This window comes from Rhipicephalus microplus, chromosome X, assembly GCF_043290135.1.
Source record: "Rhipicephalus microplus isolate Deutch F79 chromosome X, USDA_Rmic, whole genome shotgun sequence".
In the NCBI taxonomy this organism is placed as follows: Eukaryota; Metazoa; Arthropoda; class Arachnida; order Ixodida; family Ixodidae; genus Rhipicephalus; species Rhipicephalus microplus.
Window position 1 is genome coordinate 127540791 of NC_134710.1, and position 24632 is coordinate 127565422.

A 24632-nucleotide genomic window follows, 5' to 3' on the forward strand; every position below is an offset into this window, starting at 1 on the left:
TGGGCAGTACTGACACGTCGTTGCACGCATCGAGAGGCGTTATCACCTAGTAACATCCGCTGATCACTTAGCGCCATATGCACATGCTTTACGAGATAGTCGGTGTGGCAAGGTTTCTTGACCCCTGTGCCGCACTCTTGAAAGTGGTCTCCCACAAGGTGGCCGCGAACGGCAGTGCATCGCATTTTTGTTGTTGGTTAAAAGCTTGCAGTACACTTGACGATAGCATGCCACTCCCACTGTTACGCAGCGATGATTCTTGTGCAATCGCAATTTTTAAAATTCTTTACGAGTGTCATGCGTTTTTTTTTTAAATGGTGCCGGCGAACCTAGTTTTCAAAATCTCTTTAAAATATCTCACGTTTGTCACAAGGGCTGCATAGGGTGCGTGGTACGTAAAAAGGTAGTGCAGTTCATACCTGGTTATAATCTGTTCAAAAACTTTTTAAAAGTCTGTTTCAGTGTAATGTGTATTATAGGTAAATTGAAATATGCACTTGTGTCCCCATGTTGCTAAAAATCTGCTTTTTCAAGCTACCAGGACGACATATTAAATGCTGCGGACTGCTCCAAAGTGAGGTTCGTCTGCTCCGACATTGAAAGTTTGCTGCTCCACCAAACTCAGTCTCACACCTGGTACTAGCTGATCAAGCCCTGCGCAGCAGGTGTCCAACAAAGTTCACTATAACAATGCCAACAAAAAAGAGGGGGGGGGGGAGTTTGGCAATGTCAGATGGCAGCGAATGCACGTTCCATTGTTAGCACAGTTATGGCAGAGCGTGATTGTGCATTGTTTTTTGCTTTATTTTCACGCCACTGTGCTTGCATGGCGCTATAAGCTAAGAGCTTTCTTCTGCGTTCAACAGATAGTGCTTTGCTGTAAGAAACGCGACTTTTAATTGATGCCGTACACACTCGCGCTGCTCGCATCTGTTTAATATGGTTGTTCAACTATGTTTTAACTTTTATTGCATCATTATTTTGTGATAAAATGGTGTGATTTAACGTTTTTGATTGTTAACAACATTGGCTATCACACCGAAATAAAATGAACAGATGCAATAAAATATAGCTTTTTTTTTTCCAAGGACCAAGGCAGGTGGTGGGTTCATTACGCGAGTAAATACGGTATACGTTAGGCTTATTGTAAATTTGTTGTCTTTAGCTAAAATCTCTTTGTTAAAGCATCGGTGTCAGGATTGCATGTAAAATTTACAAAAACGGGAACACTGATATATATTTGTAGGGTAAATTGGAATGTTCTAATCGTGCAAAGGGGTTTTATATCATGCAGAGGAACAAGTATAATTGGCTGTTGTCACTGTATATTCTTAACTTCTTGATAGCTGTAAGAGGAGCCTATTTGTAATTTTTAGGTTTTCACCAGTTGTAGAGTCTATATCTGAGTTACGTAGGGTATCGAAGCAATGCACATTACCGTCTTGCCCTTTCTGCGTGTCAGACGTACGTATCATAAATACTCATTGCTTTACCTTCAATACCTTTATGAGCGTCTTGAAAAATATATTCTGAGAGAAGGGCATTTTCGTTGTGACAGATATTTCAGAGTATCTTGTACTCGATATTTCTAGTAAATAAGCAGGAAAACAGTAAAACCTGATTAAATTAAACTTCGTTATTTCACAATTCAGTGGAATGTGTGCCAGCAGAAAGGAAGAGGTACTCCACTGCGACACAGTGGTGACATGGGCGCAGCATGGCATATGCTTCTCGCAACATCGGTTTGTCATAATAAAGGCAGCCTGACGGGATTTCCGATTTATACTTGCCTCCAACCGACGGTTGCTCCGGCAATTTTCACAGTTGCATTGCTGGTGAAGTTCTGGCCTGCAACACCTACTTCAAAAACTCTGTTCAAAAACTTCAATGATCATGTTTTCCAGCCAAAACACATAGCGAATTTCTTCACACTGGCGAATAAATTCTTTATTTTACCAAAAAAAAGGGCAAATGATTGAATCACAATGTGCCGACGCTGTGAGGAACAGGTGACATGCTACCTGTATGTCACTACTATGTTGTAATGAAGCACCTGCTCTTTTCTCTGACCATGAGACCATTTTCTCTTGCACTGGCAGCAGCAAGGCCTGTTGTTCTCCTGTGTTTGTGGCAAAATTTGGATAAGGTATTGCAGGAAAAAATAACCCTTGGAGCCGCAAACTAACCAGCAAAGCAAATAACTACCTTTGATTACTTTATATAATTGAAAGTTTCTTTCACCCCACTTTTTGTATGTTTTGTTAATTCAAAAACCCACTTAATTTGAAGATCACCAAGCATATCAGCAATTAAAGAGCGTCGCTGATACACTATTTTGCCCTCTGCTTGCATGCGGCAGCTCTCCCGGCACGCGTGGATAGTGCGCGTGCAGGCGTGAGTAAATACGGTATCATGTACAAGTCTGGTATGTATCTGCATGGATGTGCATGCATGTTTTATTTAGCTGACATTCACAGGAAGAGAAAAAAAAAGTGGCAGGTTTTGGTTTTGCTGTGGCTTTGAAACATTTAATAAAAACAATGCTTACACTAGAAGATGTATGATAAATTTGCTTGTGATAGAAAAAACAAACAAACAAAGAATTGCCAGTTGCTTCAGTTTACGATGCTAAGTGAGAAAAGAAATGAACGTTGTGGCATTTCTTAATGTTGAAATATTTTGTAATGTGCTGTATTGTGGTATTGCATTGTCAGGGCTCTTGACAGCCTGCTTTGTGTCTGTGCAGGCGGGCACAGTGAATCGAGGTAGCGACGTAGTTGGTGCAGGGATGGTGGTGAATGACTGGTGTGCTTTTTGTGGCATGGATACTACAAGCACAGAGCTCTCAGTAGTGGAGAGCGTCTTCCGGCTGAATGAAGCTACTCCTGCGGCCATCACAACCACTATGAAGGCGTCTTTGATTGAGAGGTAATTTAGAAGCATGAAAGGGCAATATCATTGCCGGTTGGCCGTAGAGCCTGCTTTGCAAATTGCCAAAGAGTTGCAAGTCCAACTCCGTGGGTGCGGGTTGGATTGCTAGTCATAACAGGGGAATTTCAATGAGTTGAAGTGTACAGCCGCGGCCCTGTGTATAGTACATGAGCAGCTGGCCTTGCTCTGCGGCGCGACACCTTGTGGCCATTGTGGGATGTTACGTCGCGTGCACAGGAGCATGCGTGGCCTTACAAACATGCAGGCCTGCTCTGCATGGGTCACAACATTATTAGGTATGTCGAAGATCTGCGCTCGCTCAGGGAGCTTTCATCATATCTATTTCATAAGACAAAGCTCGTTTCGACTGATAACACATAGTTGCATAAATGATGCACTCTTAGTGGCCGTCTACAATTTTTTTTTCTTACGCAGCTGTTGGCATTATCATACTTCATATAATCTCATGCCTCAAAACAGCCACAAAGTGGGCATAGTTGATGCGGGCGCATTTTATCAGTTAAAACGTGCTTCGTCTTATAAAATAGATGTGTGATGAAAGCGGACCTTTCTCGCTGCGGTGGTATAGTGTCCGCTGCTGACCCGCAGGTCGCGGGATCGAACCCTGGCTGCGCCAGCTGCATTTTCAATAGAGACGAAAATGCTGCAGGCCTGTGTGCTCAGATTTGGTTGCACGTTAAAGAACACCAGGTGGTCGAAATTTACGGAGCCCTCCACTACGGCGTCTCTCATAATCATATACTGGTGGTTTTGAGACGTTAAATCCCACATATCAATCACGTGCAGATCTGCTAAGCAAGCACACCTTCCATTGTTGTCACCTGTGCAGAAGAGGCCTGCACGTGCACACGACGTGTTCGTGGCTGTACAAACACCTGTACAGATGCACTTTGGGGAACCCCAAGTGATCAAGATTGATGTAAGGTCCTCCATTGTGGTGTGCCTTATATATTGTGGTCCCATGCATCCATTTTCTGCAGCATGACCAGTACACCTTCAAAGAAATAAAATTGAAACCAAAGCTGGTTCATAGAAAATGTATTATAGTAAACTATTTGAGTTGCTCTGAGACTTGCAAGCATCTTTTTTTTTCCCCTTAGGCTTTGAGGGTCGAGAAGTTTTATAATGGCAAAGAAATGGGAATGTTTTAAATTTCCGTTAGTAGTTGTTCTTAAAAACTTTCTACTCCTATGTTAACTTCATATAGTAATGATTCCATCTCCTGAAACCTTATTGCATTATTGATTGATATCATATGTGCAAGGGTGCAACGGCTGCCAACTTGATACGATTCCCCATTCTTGCTCTGAGCTGCGCCAAAACCATGAAATTTGCTAAAATTGCGCCATGCTGTGCCAAAAAACCTGACCAGTCTCGAAGTTTTCTCATTTGTGCTAATTTCAGCGAGAAACGGCATCCACGTTGGCTATATGCTTGGAGTGGAGTTTGCGCAATTAATCAATCCAAGTGCGCAGATCCTAACCCTAAATCATGGTGAAAAACCCATTAGGTCACGGCACTCTCAACACGCGATCGACCAGATAAAGTAACAAAGCCGTGCGACATCGATGCGGATGCCTATCGGCAGACACAACTTGAGACAAAAAAGCGTTGCGTAGCCACCAACGCTTTGCTATAAATATGAACTTCCTAGTCTGCAAGCCTGGCTATGGCATGTTAGCAACTGAAGCTGGAAGTGTATTATGCGTTTCCCATGCGTGAACAGACTCGACGTGCTGCGAAAACCGTGTTGCTGGCAACCACATTGATTACCATAGCAACGACGCATAAAACATTTTTCTGTATTGAAGTTGCGTCATCCATATCCGGTGCCATTGTCGAAGCAACAAGCACTCGCCTTTGTTACTTTATCTGGTCGAACGCGCCTTGCAAGCGAGACATGAAGTTGTGTATAAACCTAATCTCATCACGAAAAAAGAAAAAAAAAGAGGGGGCGGGGCATAGTCGTGTATCATGACTTGTTCAGACTCGTGCAGAAGGCTGCTCAATCCACCTTCGCCGCAGTACATCAGTGCCCTGCGGAAAAGCACGTTTTGATTTTGAAGGGACTATTAGCGTTTATGACGGGAGACTTATTTTGTTCAACTACTCATGCGTGTATACAGTGCATACTTGTCAGTACTAGTAGAATAGACGACGTCTGAAAAAGTTGCAGGCAATTATTTGGAGCAGTGTATGACATTTTTGGCGCCCTAAAAAACTGTGTGCCAGTTTTTATTTTTCGCCACCCCAACAAATTGCTGAATTTCAAGCTCGCCAGGTCCACATTTTAATTCGCAGAGTCAGCCATGGCAAATGCTAATGTGGAAGTTATTTATATTTGCTTAGTGTGGTGGTTCATAATACTAATTTTTTTGAAATAGCAATGCTCTTACTCACACTGCACGATATCAGAGCATGTTGAATGATTTGTACATATTTTCTTATCTAAATATAAGACTTCCTTTTCATGCTGCTCCAAATTTGGATTTTTGTGCTCCAAAAGTACCATTTTACTGCTCCAAAAATTGCTTCTTTTTAATTTTGGCTGTTGCACCCCTGTATGTGTGTGGGCTAAGTTAATTTGAACTGTAAATATTTATTTTTCAGATACAGATTTAGATTAAAAAATTAAGTTGGCATCTCTAAATTGGTGCTGTTCTTTTCTTTCTCTCTCCCTTTTTTCTTTTTCAATTGAAAGTGCTGACTTTTTGTTTTACAGCATGTAAATAGTACCCAGATACCTGTAGAATGACGGAAAGTTGATCCAGTTGGTATGGATTGATGTTAAGAAACAGTGGTTGTACAAACATGGGCACAAGAGAGACGTCAGAACAGCGAAAATGCAAGCATTTGTGCTGTGCTGGCTTCTCTTTTGTGCCCATCTTTGCACTCCCACTGTCCATTCACATAAATCCCTACCGTCTAGATCAGTCTTTTAAGATTAACCCAAATACAATTGATATTGATCAGAACGTAGATGTAAAGGTGGACAGGCACTTGTGAATGAGTAGTGACGCTGTGTGAAAGATCTGGTATAAGTGCATGAACAGACTGGAATACATTTTTATGAATAGTACAAACTTTGAAGGTGGCTTTTTTAAACTCTACATATAGTGATACCATTTTCATGATTGGTGTATGCGCGCAACCATGTGAATGCAACCATGTGCATTTTGGTTTGTGGAAATTGCATAACTTCGCAGTGTTTGTGTTTACAATGTGCAATAGCTACCCTTGTACAGATAGACCACTTATAACGTCGCGGGAGTTGCGAATATCCGTACTATAAGCAGTACCGCACTATAAACAAAATAGCCTTTTTCAAGGGCCGCACTTGCGCCAAACGTGTTTAGCATGCAGCCTCGCGTGTCTGAGAATCGAAGCATGCGATGCGTGATGTTTACAAGCGTACAAATTTTTACAAGCGTATAAAAAAAATTTACATTCAAAGATACAGGTTCCCAACGAAATTAATGCGAAAAAGAGTGGGGGGGGGGGGGGGTGTCTAACAAAATAAAGCACCGTTGCGGAAATTTTCAGACTACTTCTCAGATCGCCTCGATTATGCGCATTGCACAGAAACTATGTCAAATCACGTTCAAAATTTCACGCGCTGAAAGAGGCCAATCGTTCGATTTCACGAGCGTGCACCCGATTTCAAGACATTCTAATCAAATTGCGAACCATCATTTGAGCACCACATGTGTCAACCTAGTTTTCATTAACGATGTGTATCCCTTCCCGTCAAGTGCAGCCACCGCAGAGAGTTTCATTGGTTCTGTAGCAAAGTGCGACTTATAGATAGCACGTGACCCCTACTAAAACGCATCTAACGCCGATTAAGCCTAGCCTGCGTTCAGTATGTTGTTGCGGGAAGTTTAATACATAAAGATCCGGTGTCGAAAAGGTAGCACTCAAGCACTGAACCAAGAACAGCGTGCTTGATACGAAGTTCGCATATGCAAGATCAACGACAAAAACTTGCCAAGCTTACATAAGACCGCTCACTGGCAGCAAAGGGAAAGGCTCGCGTCATGTAACCGTAAATGTTTTTAAATTTATGGAAGCGATAGCAAACGCGATATCTGTAGCAAGCTCAATAACGGCGATGCTTTTCCCAATGGGAAACTACCGTTGATAAAAGACGGGATTACACATCCCTTGTTGAGCTGCATGCGGCCAGAGCCATGCTAGCGACGCGTTGACGCAGGTGCAAAGGCGGTGAGCCCTTTCAACGTACTGGGGTATTTTTCCCTTTTCTTCCCTTCGTTCTTTCACTCCGTGTCCTCTCTGTAATGACCTCGTCACTCTCTCCAGCGGTGCCCCCAGCGCGCGCCCTCCTTTGAGTGAATTTTCTACTGTGTTTGTCACAAAGATTTTCCGGCAACCGCGTTATAACGGGTCTTTTATCTTGGCGAACTGCTCACTAAGCGGCATGCATATACATGGGGTTCTATGAGAGGGTAAACGGGAGTCGAAAAAGACGGGATTGTAAACGGTTTTGCAATACAGTAAAATCTTGTCAATTCGACCGCCGTTAATTTGGAATATCGGTCAATTCGGCCACGGCGTCTGGTCCCGTCAAAAATGTACATTGTTCTGCGACTGAAAACTCTTATTAATTCAGACAAATTCGGCTGCGCTTCTTTTAATTCGAACGCCCGATCGCGGTTGAGTCGCGACGGGGAAGCAGCAGCGAATTCTGTTCGCCAAATAGATGGCACACCTAAACAACTTTGGGTTCGGATTGCGGCCTCTGAGATTCAAAACTTTGTCCATGGGTAGTACATCTCGGAAACACTCTAAACAAAAAACACGCGCTGGTTTAAACAACCAAAATGGAAGGCAGTGCGTCGTTACTGTCATCAGCAACGGGCAACTCATGGATTTGCCTTTCTTTTTTTCTTGCATGTCGAACACGTTTGCGTGATGGTTGAGTTGGATTGCGCACCTCTAGTGTGCTTTAAATTATTTATCTGTATGTGATCAGTGCCATATGCAGTATTACTGTTTGCTGTGTTTTTGAAAGGCTCGCCAGTTTTTATTTCTTTTTTTATCACCGTGCGTTTTTGTGTGTGTGTTGTCTACTTCGTGCGTGCGCGAGCGACACCAGCATAGCTTCCCTTCAATCTCCTTCGGCCCCAACCGTCCCAACGAAGGTGTCCAGGCTCGAGAACATTGAAGTGCTATTTCTGCCTCTGAACACAATGGCTTCCCTGCAGCTTATGGACCAGGGAATCATACAGTTCGTGAAAAGCCACTATCGACGGTAGATACTCAAGCGGATGTTGCTCTGCATGGAATCAGGCAAGCAGTACGAAGTAAACCTGCTAAGCGCAATCCACATGCTGACAAAACGTATGAAACAACAACACCGCCTGCAGTAGTAGTCTCAAACTCCTTTAGGCATAGCGGCTTCGTGCACGACGCTGCTGATTGGGTGTGGTGGCTGATGACGAAACCGGCAAAGAGCAAGACTGCCGCTATGTGAGTATCATGCCAGCTGATGTGCCCTTTGGCGTTTACTTCGCAATTGACAGAGATATTGCTGTGGCCGGCACAGTGACCGACAGAGATATCGACGCCGAAGTCTTTGACGGCAAAGGGGAATAGACTGAGAAGGACGGAAATGATGCTGATGAGCGTCCACGCTACACAATGACGGAGGCTGCGCATGAGTTGGCTTTTTTGAAGGATATATGCATGCTTTCCTCGGACAGTGTGCGCGGACTAAGCCACCTGCAGGAACTTCGCAAAATTGTGACTTCGTAGCACATTGCGTTCGTGAAGCAAACGCGATCACAAACTTTTTTTAAGAAATAAGTCTGATGTTGTAGGAGACATTTTTCAAGTGTTTTGTTCGTACTCGCGATAATTCGTACTCTCGGGTAATTCGGACATTCTCTCCAGTCTTGTGAAGTCAGAATTGACGGGTTTTACTGTATAAGCGGTTACGTTATAAATGATCTACTCTGTATGCTGCTTAAACTATACCACTCAACTTTTGAATGTCTGTTGGTGTTTGTTGCATTTTTTGGCCCTTAATCATATTGTCCGAATCTTTGCCTTTAAGTTTGGAATAAATGTCTAATGTAATTATTTTATTCTGTCATTCTAGTATGACTTGATGCCTGTGGAGAAGAGTCAAGGTTGCTGTCCATCCAAGAGCGTCCCATGTACAGAGAAAAAAAAACATGCCCTTCTTTATCGAACTCTTTTAACACACGTGAATTACTGAACATGCATTGAAAGGCATTAAAAGATACTGCTTGCACAGAATTCAGTTTCCTGCTTTTCATTGCTCTGAACATTAAGTGGAGCTTTGTTCTTGACGTACCAGATTTGGGAGGTGTTAGCCACCTTTTCATTGTAAGGTGTACTAGCAAAATTGTCCCCCAGGTCCAAATTTGCTCATATGTTTTTTTTTTGCTTCGCTGGTGAGCATTGCATGTACAATTGCAGCAGCACAATTAGTTTACAGTGCACGTAAAGGCTACGAGTGGTGCTCACTGACACGCCCAAGTTTACATGCAAATCAATATCCGATAAAGTGGATGTGAGGAAAACTGCTGCCGTAGTTCAATCGGTAGAGCATCTGGCACATTCTCCGAAGGATGCAGGTTCACTCTCTGCTGGCGGCAAGTTGTCTTTTCATACACTATAATTCTTCACATTTATATCTTAACTACTATGATACAGTTAAAGCAGTACAATTATCATTCCTATACCTTCCTTAGCCTGATGATCTGTAGTTCTTGAAAATTTTCATTCTAATGTTCTTACAAAGAACTTTAATTACCTTTTTTTGTGTTTCAAGAAAAAAAAAGTGCCCTCTCTAGAACAATTTTGTCGAAATATTGAGCTCCCCCTTTCCCCGATTTTTATTCATTTCGTAGAGTGGCAGAAACCATGCTAACATGAGCTTTGCTAACATCATAGATGAACTATACATTAAGGGATAAAACTCTGTCTATCCAATAAAACGTGCGCTCATTTGAAATGCATTAAATTGCTCTTGAAACGCCACATTTCTTTTGTACAAATTGGCAGCAGCCAACATGAATATTTGTTTCAGTTGCAGGTGCTGTTGTTCGAGGCTGTTGTTCAAATCATAATCATTGAAAGGAAGTAAAGCTATGCCACTGTTGTAGACTATACAGACACGTGAAGAAAAATGGACAAGCTGGGGTGCCTGTACACAGTGCTGCTTTTTTCTAATCCAACCTGTTTTTTAAAAGACATCCTGCAATACTTTTCTGAGTAATCATTGAACGGCTTCTTTAAAAGAGCTTGTTGCCTCGCAAATCGACTGCCGCAAAAATTTTCAGAATCCATCAAGTACAAGTGGCTGGGATCAGTTGCACACTTCAACTACTTTCTCTCTCCTTTCACACCAGCGAGTGCGCTAAAAGCTATGCATAGGGGAACGACAAGGGTGCGAGAAGATGCATTCATTCAACAGCACACTTCATTACTTTGAGCACTTCTATTTCTTTGTTTTGCTTTTCAGTATGATCACGAATGCACGTGCAGGCACATGGTGGCATTTTTCTGCGGCCATGGTAAATATGCAGCTTATTAGACTCAAATCAGCCAACGGCTGTGGACTTGAAATTTATGGTGCACTCATTTGGGTTTATAGCCTTACTTGTCAAGAGAAGATTAAACTAATCTTAGCTGACTTTGAGAATTAGTTTTAAATTTCAGGCCATGTGCAGCTCTACAATGTTTGACCCGTGTTCTCAGGAACCTCGACTACCAACAGTATTTCTGACCATGCTGAAAAAGCGTTGTAGGGCTTATTTAACGAACCAGTTTTGGAGGGTTCACGTCTCTTCCGAAACTATAATTCAGATAGCTTTGTTTTCTTGAATTACACCTAGAAAGATACATAAGCTAAATGTGTAACAATACCTGACAAAAGGCTTTTGTACTGGTTTTACAAAAATAGTAAATAACGAATATATAGTTAATTGTTTGCAGCACACAAAATGTTGCTTGAACGTGAATTGAAGGACAATAAAAAACTATGAAAAGACAAACAAAAACTCAATAAGTGCAGATTTCGCAACATGTACTGACAGAAGTAGAAAAGGTTCTTTTGCACAGACAAGCAAACAATTTGTGATTGAGAGCATACATGCTAAGTATGTTTCTTTAATGATAATATATGTGTCAATACAAAAGTACTGAACATCAACAAATTAATAAACAACAAAAAAGATTTAAGATGAAAGCGCTGTTAAATAAATGCATGACAGGTCATCATGCACAAACAAAAATGCATATTTGTAAACAATATAATAAGCAGTGTATTTTAATTATATAACCTGACTGTGAGCATGTTATTTACCAAGACCCTCTTTAGTTGTTTTTTAGAGAATTTTGGACTTACATCAAAGTCCAAATCATTTTGAATCTATTAAGAATACATGGTTTGATAGTGCACATATCTCTTACCATAAGTCCGTACTATTGGCATGTGTCGTTTTTTTTTTTTTTCTCTAAAGTAGCACGTTGATTCATTGTTGCTTTTATAAATGCATGATTTTTCATGATGTACCAATGGAACCAGCTTGAATTCCTTAGTCAGCCTTTAACAAATGGTGCTTAAGAAATTATGGTGGTGTCTTCGCTGTGTGGAACACAGCGTAGTACACGTATTTTGTAAGAATGATGTATTAATAGTTACCTAGTGATGTCATCCCTCTTACCAGGAATCTGCTCATACTAAATATTCATAGCATCATTTTCAGTAAAAGAGTGCATAATACATTGTTTTCATTAGCTGCACAGGGATGAAAGTGGCTGCTTTGTATAAACATCCCACACATGTTGCAAGTTACACTGCAAGACCTTTAATATGTGCATTCTAGGATAGGGGCTCTTCAAACCGAGGAATTTCTGCGTGGTGATTGCATGCATTTGAGTAACTTAACGATGAAAACAAGACTTTGCCCTTTGCTATTCCAACATCTTGTTTCTTCGAGTATTCTTCGTTGTCGATAATTTGGAAAATATTCAGCATTTTGAATATCCACTATTTGATGTGAGTACCAAATTAATATAGACCTGTTTGATTCTTTATTTCAAATTTATGAATATTCACACACCCCTAATTGTGATAAGGGTGGTTAATTTCAGAGAATTTCACTTTAGCGTCTGGCTCTATAGAAATTAGTGTGTACACACATACTTTTGTGTCATGTTATGCATGCAATGCTGATCTAATGATCAGAGCATGAGCAGGTAGGCTGATGTTTGATTCCATCATCAGACACTCAAGTCTTTTGTTTGGCTTTTTCAAAAGTGTCAACACAGAAACTACCAAGGATTGACAGGTAGCCCCTGGGCTATATTTTTAAACAATCAAATTGTTATAACAGTAAAAAAAAATGAGTCGATGACAGCTGCATACTTTGTACACTTTATAAAATGTACCACTTTATAAACACTTCATAAAATGTACCTTAATTGACACTTTATAAAATGTACCTCAATTTGATATAATTCATGTACTGCCTCAATGCTATGATTCCATTGTACCCTTGGCATTATCTCACATGCTCGTAGATGTAGTGTAACAGTAATGAGAAGCATTCATATTCCACCATAAAAAAAAAAGGGGGGGGGGGGTCGTGAATAAGTGAACCTTGGGCACCTAAGTTTGCATAGGAAGGCCCCTGTTCTGGTGCAACTATAGACTTCATCCTTCTGCATTGTGTGGCATGGATTTGCGCTAGTGGCGAGCGCACATCCAAGGAAGCCTCCGTTGTTGCGCGGATTCAAGTTCTACCACGGAGCGCCAATGGCACTGACAGCAATAGGCCCGCCAACCTGCATAGCAGCAGCACAGAACACATTAGCAGGTTTTCTTTAGACTATGGTATATCAAGCTTAATCAGCAGATAGTTGCTCTACCAAGTTTCCGGACAAGCCTTGAGCGAAGCCTCTTTACGTCGGGAAAAATGTTCCTGAAGAACAGGTAGTCTGCAGTCTCGCCCCAGACATAATCTTCGAATACAGCAACTTGGAAGTCGCACTTGCAGCAGTGAATATGACTGCAGGCCCTGCGGTAATTTAAGAAACACTCGCTTATTGCTCTGCACTGGTCACCAAATTGAAACGCATGCCGATGGCTATAAAATGCGAAAACCTTCTTGATGCACTCGTGGACACTCCAAAGACCACACCCGTGCCGCCAAGGTAGACTATAAAACACCTAATTACAAAATGACAACACACATTGCGCAGCCGAATAATCCTTGGGCGCGATAGAGCATAAAAAGTAGTTTACTTACTGGATAGTTTTACGACCGCTTAGCTTACTTTCCGTGAGATCACTCTCAGGAATCTGTATAGAGAAGCGACACGGTAAGCTACATGTAACAAGATCCTAGCGTGATCAGTGGTGTATGCACCACTGATCACGCTGTTGTTGTACATACGTTTAGCCCGGGAACTCTACATATTTCATTTATAGCTTCTTCAATGCTGTCATCAGAAGAAGTTCTGAAAACCAATAGGTTATCGTGATGCACATAATCTAGCGAAAGAAGCTGCATGTAGTACGTTACCCAGCTGTAGGCGCAGATGCTTGCTGGCGAATGTGTTCACAGTACTTCGCTTCGACATCATCTAGAAGATCATCTATGTCGTCTTCCACTAGCATTTCATGTAATCAGTTGTAAACTTTAGTTTCTGCCTTCTTCTACGTACGAAAATACATTCTATGTAACCAGGAACCGCAGTCGCTGGTATATGCAAAGCCGCTGTGGTTGTCATGACATCATGCGGTCACATGGGTTTTCATTATTGTAGGCAGCTTGTAGGCCAAGCAGGTTCTATACTCTATGTCTTCTGGAGTGGAGGTGCACCCCAATAAGTGACGCCGGTCACCGCCATATTGGAAAAGGAAAGACCCGGAAGCAGACGACAAAGTGCGCTTCTTAACTCCGCCCTCGCAGTGGTCTTTGGAGACTGTGACACGCTTTTGTAAAGCAGTTAAAAATTTTTACAAAACCCTGGTGACTTCGTGCGTCGCTTATGGCTGCACAAATCGCATTAAAAAGACGCCTCGGATCACTTTTCACGTGTAAGTATTCTTGCTTCGTTCGCTGACGATCGCCTCTTTTTTCGCGTATTTTGTTAAACTATAAACAATATCAAAGGTGTGCATGCGTGTAATACATGCGTATAGCTGTATGTAAGGTAACTTGAGGCTTTAAATGCTCGCTGACATGACGTTGTCCCTGAGTTTCAAGTTTATGGATGAAGGACTTGTGGCCTATGGCTGCACGTATCAAACATTTGAACGAGTAGGACGTCTGAATGCCCTTTGAAATCCAAATTTTCTGGTGTTGTCTTACAAGGCAATACTGACGGCGTGCATGCATATTTTTTTTGGCGAGTGAATATCTAATTTAGTGCATGTTTATCGAGGAATTCGCAAACGTACAAAACAATTCCATGCCGTGATTATCCGTGTTAGAGGTTTCTGAAAGACAGTGCGCTGCGTTCTGCCTGGGAACGTGCTGTTCGAAGAAATAGTTAGAGGGCTACGGACGGTGACCACATCTGTTCTATTCACTTCGAAGAATGCTGCTTCGACAGAACGGGGCAGACAACCAGACTGCGGCCTGGCAGTGCATCTTCGATTTTTCCTGCTTTTCGAGCGTATCTGCAAAAACCTCTTAGTTTCTACCTTCTTGACGTAGATTCAATAGAATGTAGTCACAAAAATAAGCAATTGCGTCTAAAACAAGATGAGACACTTTTGAAATCCGTTCTATCTTGCCAACGAAACCGAAACCAAAACGCCGACAGACGGAGTTGTCAAAATGAGTGAGTGGCGTATATCAAACATCAAGCTACCTCGTTTCTAGGCTCTGAAGACTGCGCTTGCCATGGCAACACACGTTGCCAACGGAAGTTGATAAATATTGTGCATAGTTAACACCACTGCAATCGTTCTTTTAAACGGTTCATTTGGGGTACGTTTCCTGGAGTTCGTCAGTTGCACGCGACATCGGTGCCTCGGTTTTGGTTCCGCCTGTAAATTGGTTAGAATTCGATAACTCTAGAAAAATTACTGGTCACTCCCAGTTTACTTAATTACCTCTCTTTTCTAACTTTAGCTTTAATTATTTCAACTTTTTTATATATATTCTCTGGTAATCTGCCAAAACACACACAAGCACATATATGAAAGAGACGAGCGTATGTCGCGTTCACCTTGATCTTGAATATCTGCAGGCACATTTCCTAAAACACCCAATATATACTACAACCCTTTGTACCGCGATAGTGCGCCAGCAAGCTAGATATGCGAAGCATCCCTCGACAACAGATTGATCTGAAAGCGTGCAGCTGACAATGGGTGCATAAAATAATTTGTTTTGTAAACAAGAAGAGGCATTTATTCGTCAGTGTAACCTAAAAGTGGTTTCCATCTCTCTCTCTCTTTTTTTTTAATCGTATAACTGCAAACCAACGCGCGCAACGCGCGTATTTCATTGCGGTCTATGGCAGTTCCGCCCTGTTTTTCCTCTAGCAATAGGGCCGCCGGCGGCTTCCTTTGCTCCCGTTGGCGGTGGCTGGGACTGCCACTCCAGAGGCTCTATAGAACCTCCTTGTTGTGGGCCGTACAGTTTAAGCCTAATGTCTACAGAGATCGGGTAAGTCGAATAGTCCATGAGCTTAAAAATTTTCAACTGTCGACTATACGTCGTCCTGAAGTAGCAGTTGTATTGTCATTGAGTGATAGTTAAATTTGCGCGTTTTCAGCACGATGTATCAGTGAGCTTAACACGGAGTTCGATCGAGTTTGATACTTTCGACCATGACCTACTACACTCCTGACCTGTTCAGATAGCGGGGTTCCTATGGGAGCGCGTGTCCCCGCTCTCGTTCAATCGCTCGCCGTAGGTGGCGCTACCTATAACCTGTTCGTCTGCCTCTTTACGGTTGTTTTGTAGGCGCTGGTATAAGAATGCCTGCTTTCTGTGGTGAACTGTCGGCATATATGTGACTATTTCTTCCCATACATTGCTGGTCAAGTAAGCTGTTCAGTGCGCTTAAGAATTTATAGCACACTGGTTGACAAACGTGGAAACCCGTGGATTTACATGATTTTGGACAGCCTATGCGTTGTCGCGTGCATTTTATTGCAAAAAAAATTCTGAATGTCTTTTAGTATTATTATTTCTGGATATTTCTAAATTGTGGATCATAAATTCGCACTACGAGTGCTTTGTTGGTTAAAATTTGACTACAAAGAGTGAAGGTGACGTCAGCGAACAGGTGCTGCCTAGCGCCACGCCGCTCGTAGGTGACGGCCCTAGCGGCAGAAGGTATGAACTAGAACGTGGGCGCTGGAAGAGGTGCTCTCTGGGCAGGTCAGGAGTGTAGTAGGTCATGCTTTCGACGAAGGCGAAAATAACTGAGGAGAGACTGTGACTGAAAAATGGCCGCTTATTCGTTTACAGCCGCTATAAGCTGAATTTCGCGGACGTCTTTCACTTTCTACTATTGCAGTGAGTTATGCTGTGCAAATCTCATTTTGCGGTGTGCTTCTCAGCTTCTTATTGCAATAGCTACATTTATGTTTTTTTGGTGGTGCATGAGCCAAAGTCCTGTGTGCGAAAATACGCAGTGCTGATCATAGCTTTAAAACTACGAGCAGACGATTCGGCATCATTTCGGAACTTCTGGAAGGTATAGTGCATTGTACCTCACTTGTGTCAGCGATCCATTTTTAGCTTAGTTGTTAACCAAACTTTCGGAATGTAATATCTTAACACAGTGTTTAGAGAGTCTGAGCGTTGTCTTCATGTTGTTGGATGTAGACGTGAGTGGTCATTTCTCAGCTGCCAAATCTTCGCGGTTTAGTGGTCACCGAAGTTCATTTGCAGGACGTTCTTCAGTATTTTTACTGCGTTGCAGCATGCACCACTTCTTTTCTGTAACAGATCGCAGTACATGTGTGTTTCTTGGCGAACTTGGAGCTTATTTTAGGGCGCTTATGGCACAACAAAAATAGGAAGTTTCGAATAGGGGCACCAAAGCCCTTTGCGTGCGCACGCTTTGGGTCAAAAAGGGGCGAAGAGATTTCGAATAGAGTCTGTGACGCTTTACTCATCCAATTCTTGGTCATGCCATTTCAGTGGGTGCCATCACGTTTGTCTGACGCAAAGCTTTTGGGGCAACCTTTGGGACACCCGCCAAATTGGAGAAATTGCGTCCCCAACCCTAAACCCAAATTGTGCACTGGCCTTGACGCTATTTTTTTGGGATCACAAAATTTTGAGCCCATGTTCGAAAACTCCCAAATGTCTTTAGGAACTGAGCACCAGCGTAAAACACTCACACACCCACACACAAATATGAGAAGAAAACGACCGGACGAGCTTGACGCGTAGTTTGGATTTTGTGTGTACGTGTGTGCCCGCGCGTTTTTACTCGTTTTTTTTTTTTTTGCTTTGACAGTGTACCAACTAACCTTGTTCAAAGCCTTGTTACGCTAAAGCAATAATCTTTTCGCCCTAAAGACGCTATGCGCTCTTATCGTTGCCTCATATCGGCTCACACTAAAACACTGCAAAAACTTATTTGTCGATTTTAAACACTTCAAAATTTCCCAAACTTAAGTGATGTGCACCTACCATTCATTCTTGGTATGCCTATGTTATAGTCTATGATTGTTGAATGTTGTTGTATATCTTTTTTGGCGAAGTACATTGAAAATGCCTTGTAATATTAACTTACAATGCGAATAGGCATTTTGAGCTGCTAATATCAGTTTAGGATACATTGTCTTTGTAAGTTTAACATGAATTGTGTAGATTCACATTTGCTATAACATTCTATAACGCGCCGCGTTGAACTCTGGCGCTTCTTGAATGAAATAATTGGCAGAATTACTTGCATAATTGTCGTCTCCTTCTGACATTAGTGACATCTTTATTGAGTAGCAACTAGTATGTCGATTACATAGACATTTACTAATGCCAAATGTTTTAATGACTATTTTGCTCCTCATTGCCCTCTGGCTACTTGCAAAGAAGTGGCAACTCAACAATGCTTTAGTCATTGCTGAATTGCACCATGGATGTCTTCATCTGCGGTGTGTGCCACATGGGCTTCCATGATATTGGCAAGTTTGTGGACCACAAAAACTCCCTGGGCTCCATTGGTTGTAGCCTCTGCTCTGCCATCTTTCACTCTGAAGATGAGTTAGCCCACCATTCACAACAGCAACATGCAACAGACACACAGGGTGAGTGCCTCTGACACTATAGTCTAGTGGCGCAAGTTGAAGAGCATAATCTGGTCATGCGCAGCTCTTGTGCATGCCGTCTGTGCTTGCCGGTTAAGAGGGGCAGTGTGGTTATGAAAGGGATCGAGCCGTATGTTGTTTCCTCATTGTGTTTATATGTAAGAAAACTTCGAAATGAAACTGCTGACTGCTGAAGAAAACAATTTCTTATTAACCCTTTACTGCCGGATGTCGCGATATACCGACAAACTTCGAGCAAGTAAGTCACGAAATGCGTGCCACCGTTATTGCCGGCTGCCAAATACTCATGAGGCATGTATCTTTCAACATGAAATATCTAGCAGTCTCGTCCAAGGTACTTAAAGCTGAAACTAATTGCTTTGAAGCCCATGGAAGAGAGCGCAAATTGCATGCTACAACTCTCATTTCTTCGTTTTTTCTCGCCTTGATGACGTAAGTTCTATCTTCAATATTTTTGTTTATTTGGTGTGTGCATACTCAAGAAGTGGCACACAACATGTCACGTAGTTCTGAAGTATGTTTTTTGTTGCTAAGTCCTTGCTTCTGTGGCATATGGAGAATTCTTGACATACGTAAAATTATGCATTAAAGTTGAATTTTAGATAATTTAACTATGGAATAAAATTGTGCTACTTAAAGGCCAACTTCGGCGATTTTTTGACCATGTCAGGATAATGGTGCTTTTTTTTTGTTCCTTAGACACTTTTCTCACGTGCCTGATAGCTGAAATGCAAAAAAAAATCGAAAATAATTTTAATTACCAAAAGACCGCAATACCGAAAGCCAACCGAGTGTGCTTCTATGTGTGACGTAAAAATTTGTGTGACGCTGCCAGAACCTGCCTGATTGTACATAATGCCCGCCAGATGGCACTACCTGTCCACGCCTTCTGCCGCGATCGGCTAAAATGCTTACGCTGTTATGATGAATATGTGGCGAATCATGTGTGGCTCACAACGCAACACTACAACGCAACACCACCCACCAACATGGAAAAGGAAATCGCACGCTCAACCAAAGAAGCGCCGGCCAAGCCCGCACAATTCATAGCAGACAAGCAAGTGCTGCAGTGGCACATTAGTTTGTCACTTCCGCCAGGCAAAACTCAATGTCACATACACAATGTCGCTGTTAATTCTGGCAAGCTATGTTAGCGTTTTGAGGAAAGCTAAAAAATTTATTTGAAAAGAATCTGCGAAACTCTCAAGCCTGCAATTTGGCATGAATCGTGCAGACACTCGCTCGCTGGATTCCATGCCAACCGGTTGTGCCCTCGCGATCTACGACGTCAGCATAGCTCTGGCCGATTGGGCTGGCCCTATGTCATCTCCTGATGCCGACCTTCGACGACAGCGTAGCTCTGACCTACTGGACTTGCCCTATGCTATCTCCTGACGCCGAAAAGAGCTCTCACAAGTGGTGCTCCGTCCTCGGACTCCTGTGACCGTGTTTCCATCTTTCCTATCTCTCCTATCCTCTTGATATGTCCTTGCTCGCTGGCTTAGCGCATCTTTCTCTCTCTATATACCTTTAATCCTATTCTTTTAATCCCTCCTCACCCCCATCCCTCGTGAGCTACTGTTGAGGTGTTGCACCCTGATGCAGACAGTTACGGGGCCCACTTTTCTCTTCTTTTCCTTCTTATAAACATAAACACTTCGCACCCAGTGAATTTCATTGGGATCCACTGACCTCGAAAAATTGCCGGAGTTGGCCTTTAAAGAAGGGAAATGAAAACAATTTCTATTTTGCTCGGCGGTTTCATGATTAAGGATATAAAGGGTTAAATGCATTCAACAGCTCTCTGTTAATGTGTTACTTCAAATGCCTGGTGATGAAGAAGCATGTTTTTCACATTGGTAAATTGGTTTTATAGGTTCACTTCCTGGCTCTTTTTTTTAATTCTTTGCTCTTGGCATGCATATTTGGACACTGCTTGGATCTAACCGCTATTTGAGTTGAACTTGGGAAGTTTAACAACATGCATAGCCACTTATTTTCACAACAGGTTCATGGTGGAAGCATTTTGTCCATGTCTGTTTCCGTTCTCCATCTTCAGTGTATGCAATAATATTCATAAATGCACTACATTTGCAATAAATTTCATAAATGCACTACAACAAACTGATAGTATGCCTCACTATTTTGCTTGTTTCTGTGGTAGTGTCTGAACCTGCTTACGTGGAGATGTTACTTGAGCAGAACATGGATACCGAACAATCTGCTGAAGGCAGTGTGAGTCACCTGGCCTCTGCCAATGTCACTGGCACTGCAGCTGACTCTCAGACCATCGTAGTTACAGAAAGTTTCTCATTCGAGGCCACAGGTATGATCATGTGCTTTTAGTTAATTGTGAAGAGCATCTGTGCATTGTGAAGTAATCTGTAAAATGCAGTCTAAAGGACAAATTGGAATGAATCGTATGTCTGGACACTGTATGTTCAACTCCTTCCCTAAAGTAACATGCTAAACAGAAACTCGTATTGTGGTACAGTTGAACCCCTTTGTAAGAGACACTGATAAAAGAGGCAAATAAGTATAAGAGACATCGGTGTGCCACAGTAAAATACGGGTTGATAGGAAAATGCATACGAGCTACCCTGCTTATGAGGGACATCTCATATAAGCGACAAGAATTGCTGCCCGGAGCATGCCTCTTATAAAGGGGTTGAACTGTATACAACTACCCGGTTTTTAAAAAATAGTGTACAGAGACTGAGTATTTGGGTATTATAATATACTGTCTATATATAGTAGTGTGAAAGCTTTTTACATTGCAGTTATTTTTTTTTTATATTGTGGGATTTGTTTAGTTGGACTTCATAATGTTATGAGAAAGTAGTAACATCAGGTTTCTATTTGTGTGTATTGACTTTTTTTCCTTATTTTGATGTTTCTTGAGCATCTCTTATGTAACACCTCATATTTGGGAGTTCTAGAATGTCACCCCTGTGCTCACCTCTGCTTTTTCTTACTAAAATATATGTAGTGACAGATCCTACTTTGGTTAAAGGGAAAATGCACTTTTTTCTTTGACTTTTCGTTATTAATTAGGAATGTATTTTTTTCTTATTGCCAAATGTAAAGGAAGTTTTTTGTATTTTTTTGCAGAGAACAGTGTGGTCAGTGACATCTTTGCCTGCAGTCTATGCCAGTGTTTCACTCTGAGTGAAGAGGAGATAGTGAATCATATAAATGAATGCCATGAGACCAATGTTTCTAAAGACTGCAAAGATATTTCTTCGTTATATTGCAGACTGCAGCAACTGGGTTCTACTGGTATGCTTTCTTTTTTTGTAGTTGTGGTTGTGCATGATAAATGTCCTCAATGTATGGAGTTTTACCCTTACTGTGGCTAGTGAAGTTTCATGAAAGGGTCACATTAGTGCTTTGTAAACCTGAAGATATTAGCAACAAGTTCAGCTATAAGGAATACCTTGTAGCATTGTATATTAACGCTAGGCCATCTGTACAAGAGGCCACCCATGTTTCAAAACTTAAGCACCCGAGGTAGCACACTGGGGCATAGCCACAAAATTTCTGAGAGTGGTGGGGAGGGGGGTGTGCTTGAACCTTCCTGGTTATGCCATTGGTAGAACACAGTTATGTATGTGTGCTGTAATTGTGAGAATATTAATCAAGATATCTTTTACCTGTTCATTCCATATCTTAAATATATATATATTTATCCTAAACCACGGTATATTTTTTTAATGCCATGTCCGACTAGAGTGCCTGCATAGTGATGTGTCTTAAAAAATGCCAAGTTTCTTAGTAGAATCTCTCTAACCGTTGATAATAGTAATAACGATTGCTGTGGTTTTATGTGCGAAATCACCATACAGTTATGATGCATTCCATTGTGGAGGACTCCAAATTAATTTCGACCACCTAGAGTTCGTTTAACGTGCGCTCAAGTCTAAGTACACCGGTATTCATCACATTTAGCCCTATCGAAATGCAACCACCGTGGTGGGGAATCAAACTATTTTCCTTGAGCTTAGCAATAAGGCACCTTACACACCAATTTACCATAGCTGTGGTGGTGCTTTTCAAGAGTCCATTAAATTGACTGCCTATTTTTAGCGTACATTTATTGGATAGGGTGCAATAGTAGAGGTATGATTGCTGCTGGTCTATCAGGTTTGGAGAGCAAGCTCCGTCGTGGTGGTCTAGTAGCAGAGGTACTCTGCTGCTGACCGTCAGGTCGTGGGATCAAATCCCAGCTGTGGCAGCTGTAGTTCCGATGGAGGCAGAAGTGTTGTAGGCCCGTGTGCTCAGGTTTGGGTGCACGTTAAAAAACCCCAGGTGGTCGAAATTTCCAGAGCCCTATACTACGCCGTCTCTCATAATCATATGGTGGTTTTAGGGCATTTAGTGCCACATGTCAATCATGAATCAGGTTTTGAGAGCAAAAATAGCATGCACTGAAATGGACAGTCCATTAGTAAATTTTGCAGCTTATCCCTCCTAATTTAGGCATTTCATATAAACGAGCAGAGTACTTAGATCAATTTGTAATGTGGGCTGAATGTGAAATGGCTGTGTGGTGTAAACAGAGCTAGAATTACAAATATAAATCTGTATGCCCTTTCCTTTGAAGGAGCTGGGCTTATAATGAAAATCAAGGTCATATATGCGAGTACTTCTACATAAAATACACTGCTGGAATGTTGCCATTCATGATGCATAATTCTTGTTAATTATCCAGTTCAGAGTGCACAATGGCATCACAGGAAATGGATCAGAAAATAAAGAAGGAAAGAAAATTAAAAAAAAAAAAAACTGGTCCTCACTTCTGAATGTGATGTGGTTGCTCGGCTTGGGTTTGGGAGGAGGCAGAGAATGGATGCTGCTTGTAGCGGCCAGTTGAGGCAGAGGGGGAGTCTTTTGCAGGCAGTGATGCTTACCTCCTTGCAGAATGGCAACAGTGCTGTTTGATTGCTTCTAATTTTCTTGAAATGGATAGACTTGAAACATAGCTTCAGTGTGATGTTTTTTTTTTTGCAATGCTTTACAACTTTAAATGTAAAGTGCCACCTAAAACCTAGCTAATGCATTCATGAACAGTTTGCAACTATTTCTTGACCACCATCGCTAATACCACAAGCCTGCGCTGTCCATTTCTATAATTGTATTAATCAGTTCTACCTCAATTTATATTGTGACTTGAAATTTTGCTTTACATTACATGTATCGTGAACTGGTAATGTTAAAAGATAATGTAATAATTTATTTCATGTATTAGTTATTAACTATAGGTAGCTAGAAATGCTGGTTATGCTATAAAGAAAGAAAACAAAAAAAGCTCTAAATTTTTCAATGAAAATTTACTCGACAATTTTCCTGCTTTAACAAGCAAGTAGCTATTGCGTTAAAGTAAGGCTCCTACCATCAAACTCAGTTTATTGATAATGAATCTAACAAACTATCAAAGATAACAAAGTACTAGAAACATATTCTTGCATTAGCATGGTGCCACAAGTTTACGTTGATAAAAATATTCTCGGGCATAGAAAACTTATTTTTGTGTCAAAGGGACTTCATTTTAATGAAGTTTTACATTAGTTTCTTTTGTTAATAAAATGTTTTACTGTAATTTGAACCATTTTTTGAATAATGAAGCGTATTATGATTCTGGTGGGCTTTGTTATATTTATAAAATATTCTGCAAGTGATTGTAGATTATTTAGATTCTATACTTCATCTCAGAAGTACCGTGCAGCACTGTCAAAAGCTGCAGGACTTGCTAGCTTATAAAAAAGGTGAAAGCCCTTTAAGGAGGCCATGAAACGAAAATGAAATTTCCCATTTGCAATTTTTTCTGCTTTAATAACGGTTAGACATACTGATTCCGAAACATTGCGGCACAATATCCAGTCAGTAATTAATGACGCCCATTTGAAATAGGATTTTTTGGAGGGCTCGATAGCGACCATTTGGAATCATTGGCTGCTATATGCACTAACACGTGACACCAATGAACCATCAAAATAAGAGAGGTTACAAAAAAAGCGTTGACTTTATTTTGCTGTAAAGTATTAGATTTATAGGAACCTAGAAAAAAAAAATAACAGAGCAGTTTTTGCGCTCTATGCTGTGCAATTACAGTGGGTGATCTGCATGATTCCGCTTTCCACTGTATCCGGGCTCTGTCATGTGTGTATTCTTGCCTTCCCACTGGTTGCCTTGGCTCGATCGGTGCAGACCAGTGCAGCGTCCCAGTTTTTTCTTTCTTATTGCATCAGGTTGTGTTCTACTGCATGTTCTGGGCGGCTTAGTCCTCGCAAATGCCAACCATATGCATCATCAGACAGTGCTGCACAACCTATAAAAGTGCCAACAGGGTTCGTTTTCACAAGCTGCCCAGCGAACCACA

The 24632-nt window shown here is 41.6% G+C and overlaps 3 protein-coding genes across 7 annotated transcripts in view; 2 read left to right on the plus strand and 1 right to left on the minus strand.

Annotated features, from left to right (window-relative positions):
* eIF6 (eukaryotic translation initiation factor 6) overlaps positions 1–9234 on the plus strand; it is a 34007-nt gene extending 24773 nt beyond the window's left edge. The window contains exons 6-7 of the mRNA XM_037427684.2: positions 2747–2928; positions 9074–9234. Coding sequence (XP_037283581.1) covers positions 2747–2928; positions 9074–9083 — 192 coding nt within the window. The 3' untranslated portion in view covers positions 9084–9234. The remainder of the gene's footprint in view (positions 1–2746; positions 2929–9073) is intronic.
* A 3321-nt stretch (positions 9235–12555) lies between these two features.
* Positions 12556–13770, minus strand: LOC119176426 (cilia- and flagella-associated protein 418). Of its 2 annotated transcripts, XM_037427686.2 has the most exons (6): positions 13533–13770; positions 13404–13467; positions 13257–13309; positions 13112–13177; positions 12877–13025; positions 12556–12792 (listed from the first exon to the last, which is right to left on the minus strand). In XM_037427686.2, exons 1-6 carry the CDS (start codon positions 13625–13627, stop codon positions 12695–12697), a joined length of 525 nt encoding a protein of 174 aa, XP_037283583.2. In that variant the 5' UTR covers positions 13628–13770; the 3' UTR covers positions 12556–12694. The 2 variants fall into 2 exon arrangements, with proteins under 2 accessions (XP_037283583.2, XP_037283584.2); XM_037427687.2 differs by lacking the exon at positions 13112–13177.
* A 1755-nt stretch (positions 13771–15525) lies between these two features.
* LOC119176427 (zinc finger protein ZFAT) overlaps positions 15526–24632 on the plus strand; it is a 158199-nt gene continuing 149092 nt past the window's right edge. For 2 of the 4 annotated variants that reach the window (XM_037427688.2, XM_075877667.1), the window contains exons 1-4: positions 16355–16490; positions 18018–18232; positions 20418–20579; positions 21365–21532. In XM_037427688.2, the coding sequence (XP_037283585.1) occupies positions 18061–18232; positions 20418–20579; positions 21365–21532 (502 nt within the window). In that variant the 5' untranslated portion in view covers positions 16355–16490; positions 18018–18060. Of the gene's footprint in view, positions 15633–16354; positions 16491–16512; positions 16672–18017; positions 18233–20417; positions 20580–21364; positions 21533–24632 lie in introns of those variants that run through there. The other 2 variants (XM_037427690.2, XM_037427689.2) reach the window with 2 other exon arrangements.

Excerpts from the sequence above, each read along its gene's own strand:
- LOC119176426 (XM_037427686.2), bottom strand. The coding sequence starts at position 13,627 with ATGCTAGTGGAAGACGACATAGATGATCTTCTAGATGATGTCGAAGCG. Across the intron at positions 13,178-13,256 it reads AGCGGTCGTAAAACTATCCA|GTGTTTTATAGTCTACCTTG; the intron begins GTAAGTAAACTA and ends TTTTGTAATTAG. Across the intron at positions 13,026-13,111 it reads TCCACGAGTGCATCAAGAAG|GGCCTGCAGTCATATTCACT; the intron begins GTTTTCGCATTT and ends AAATTACCGCAG.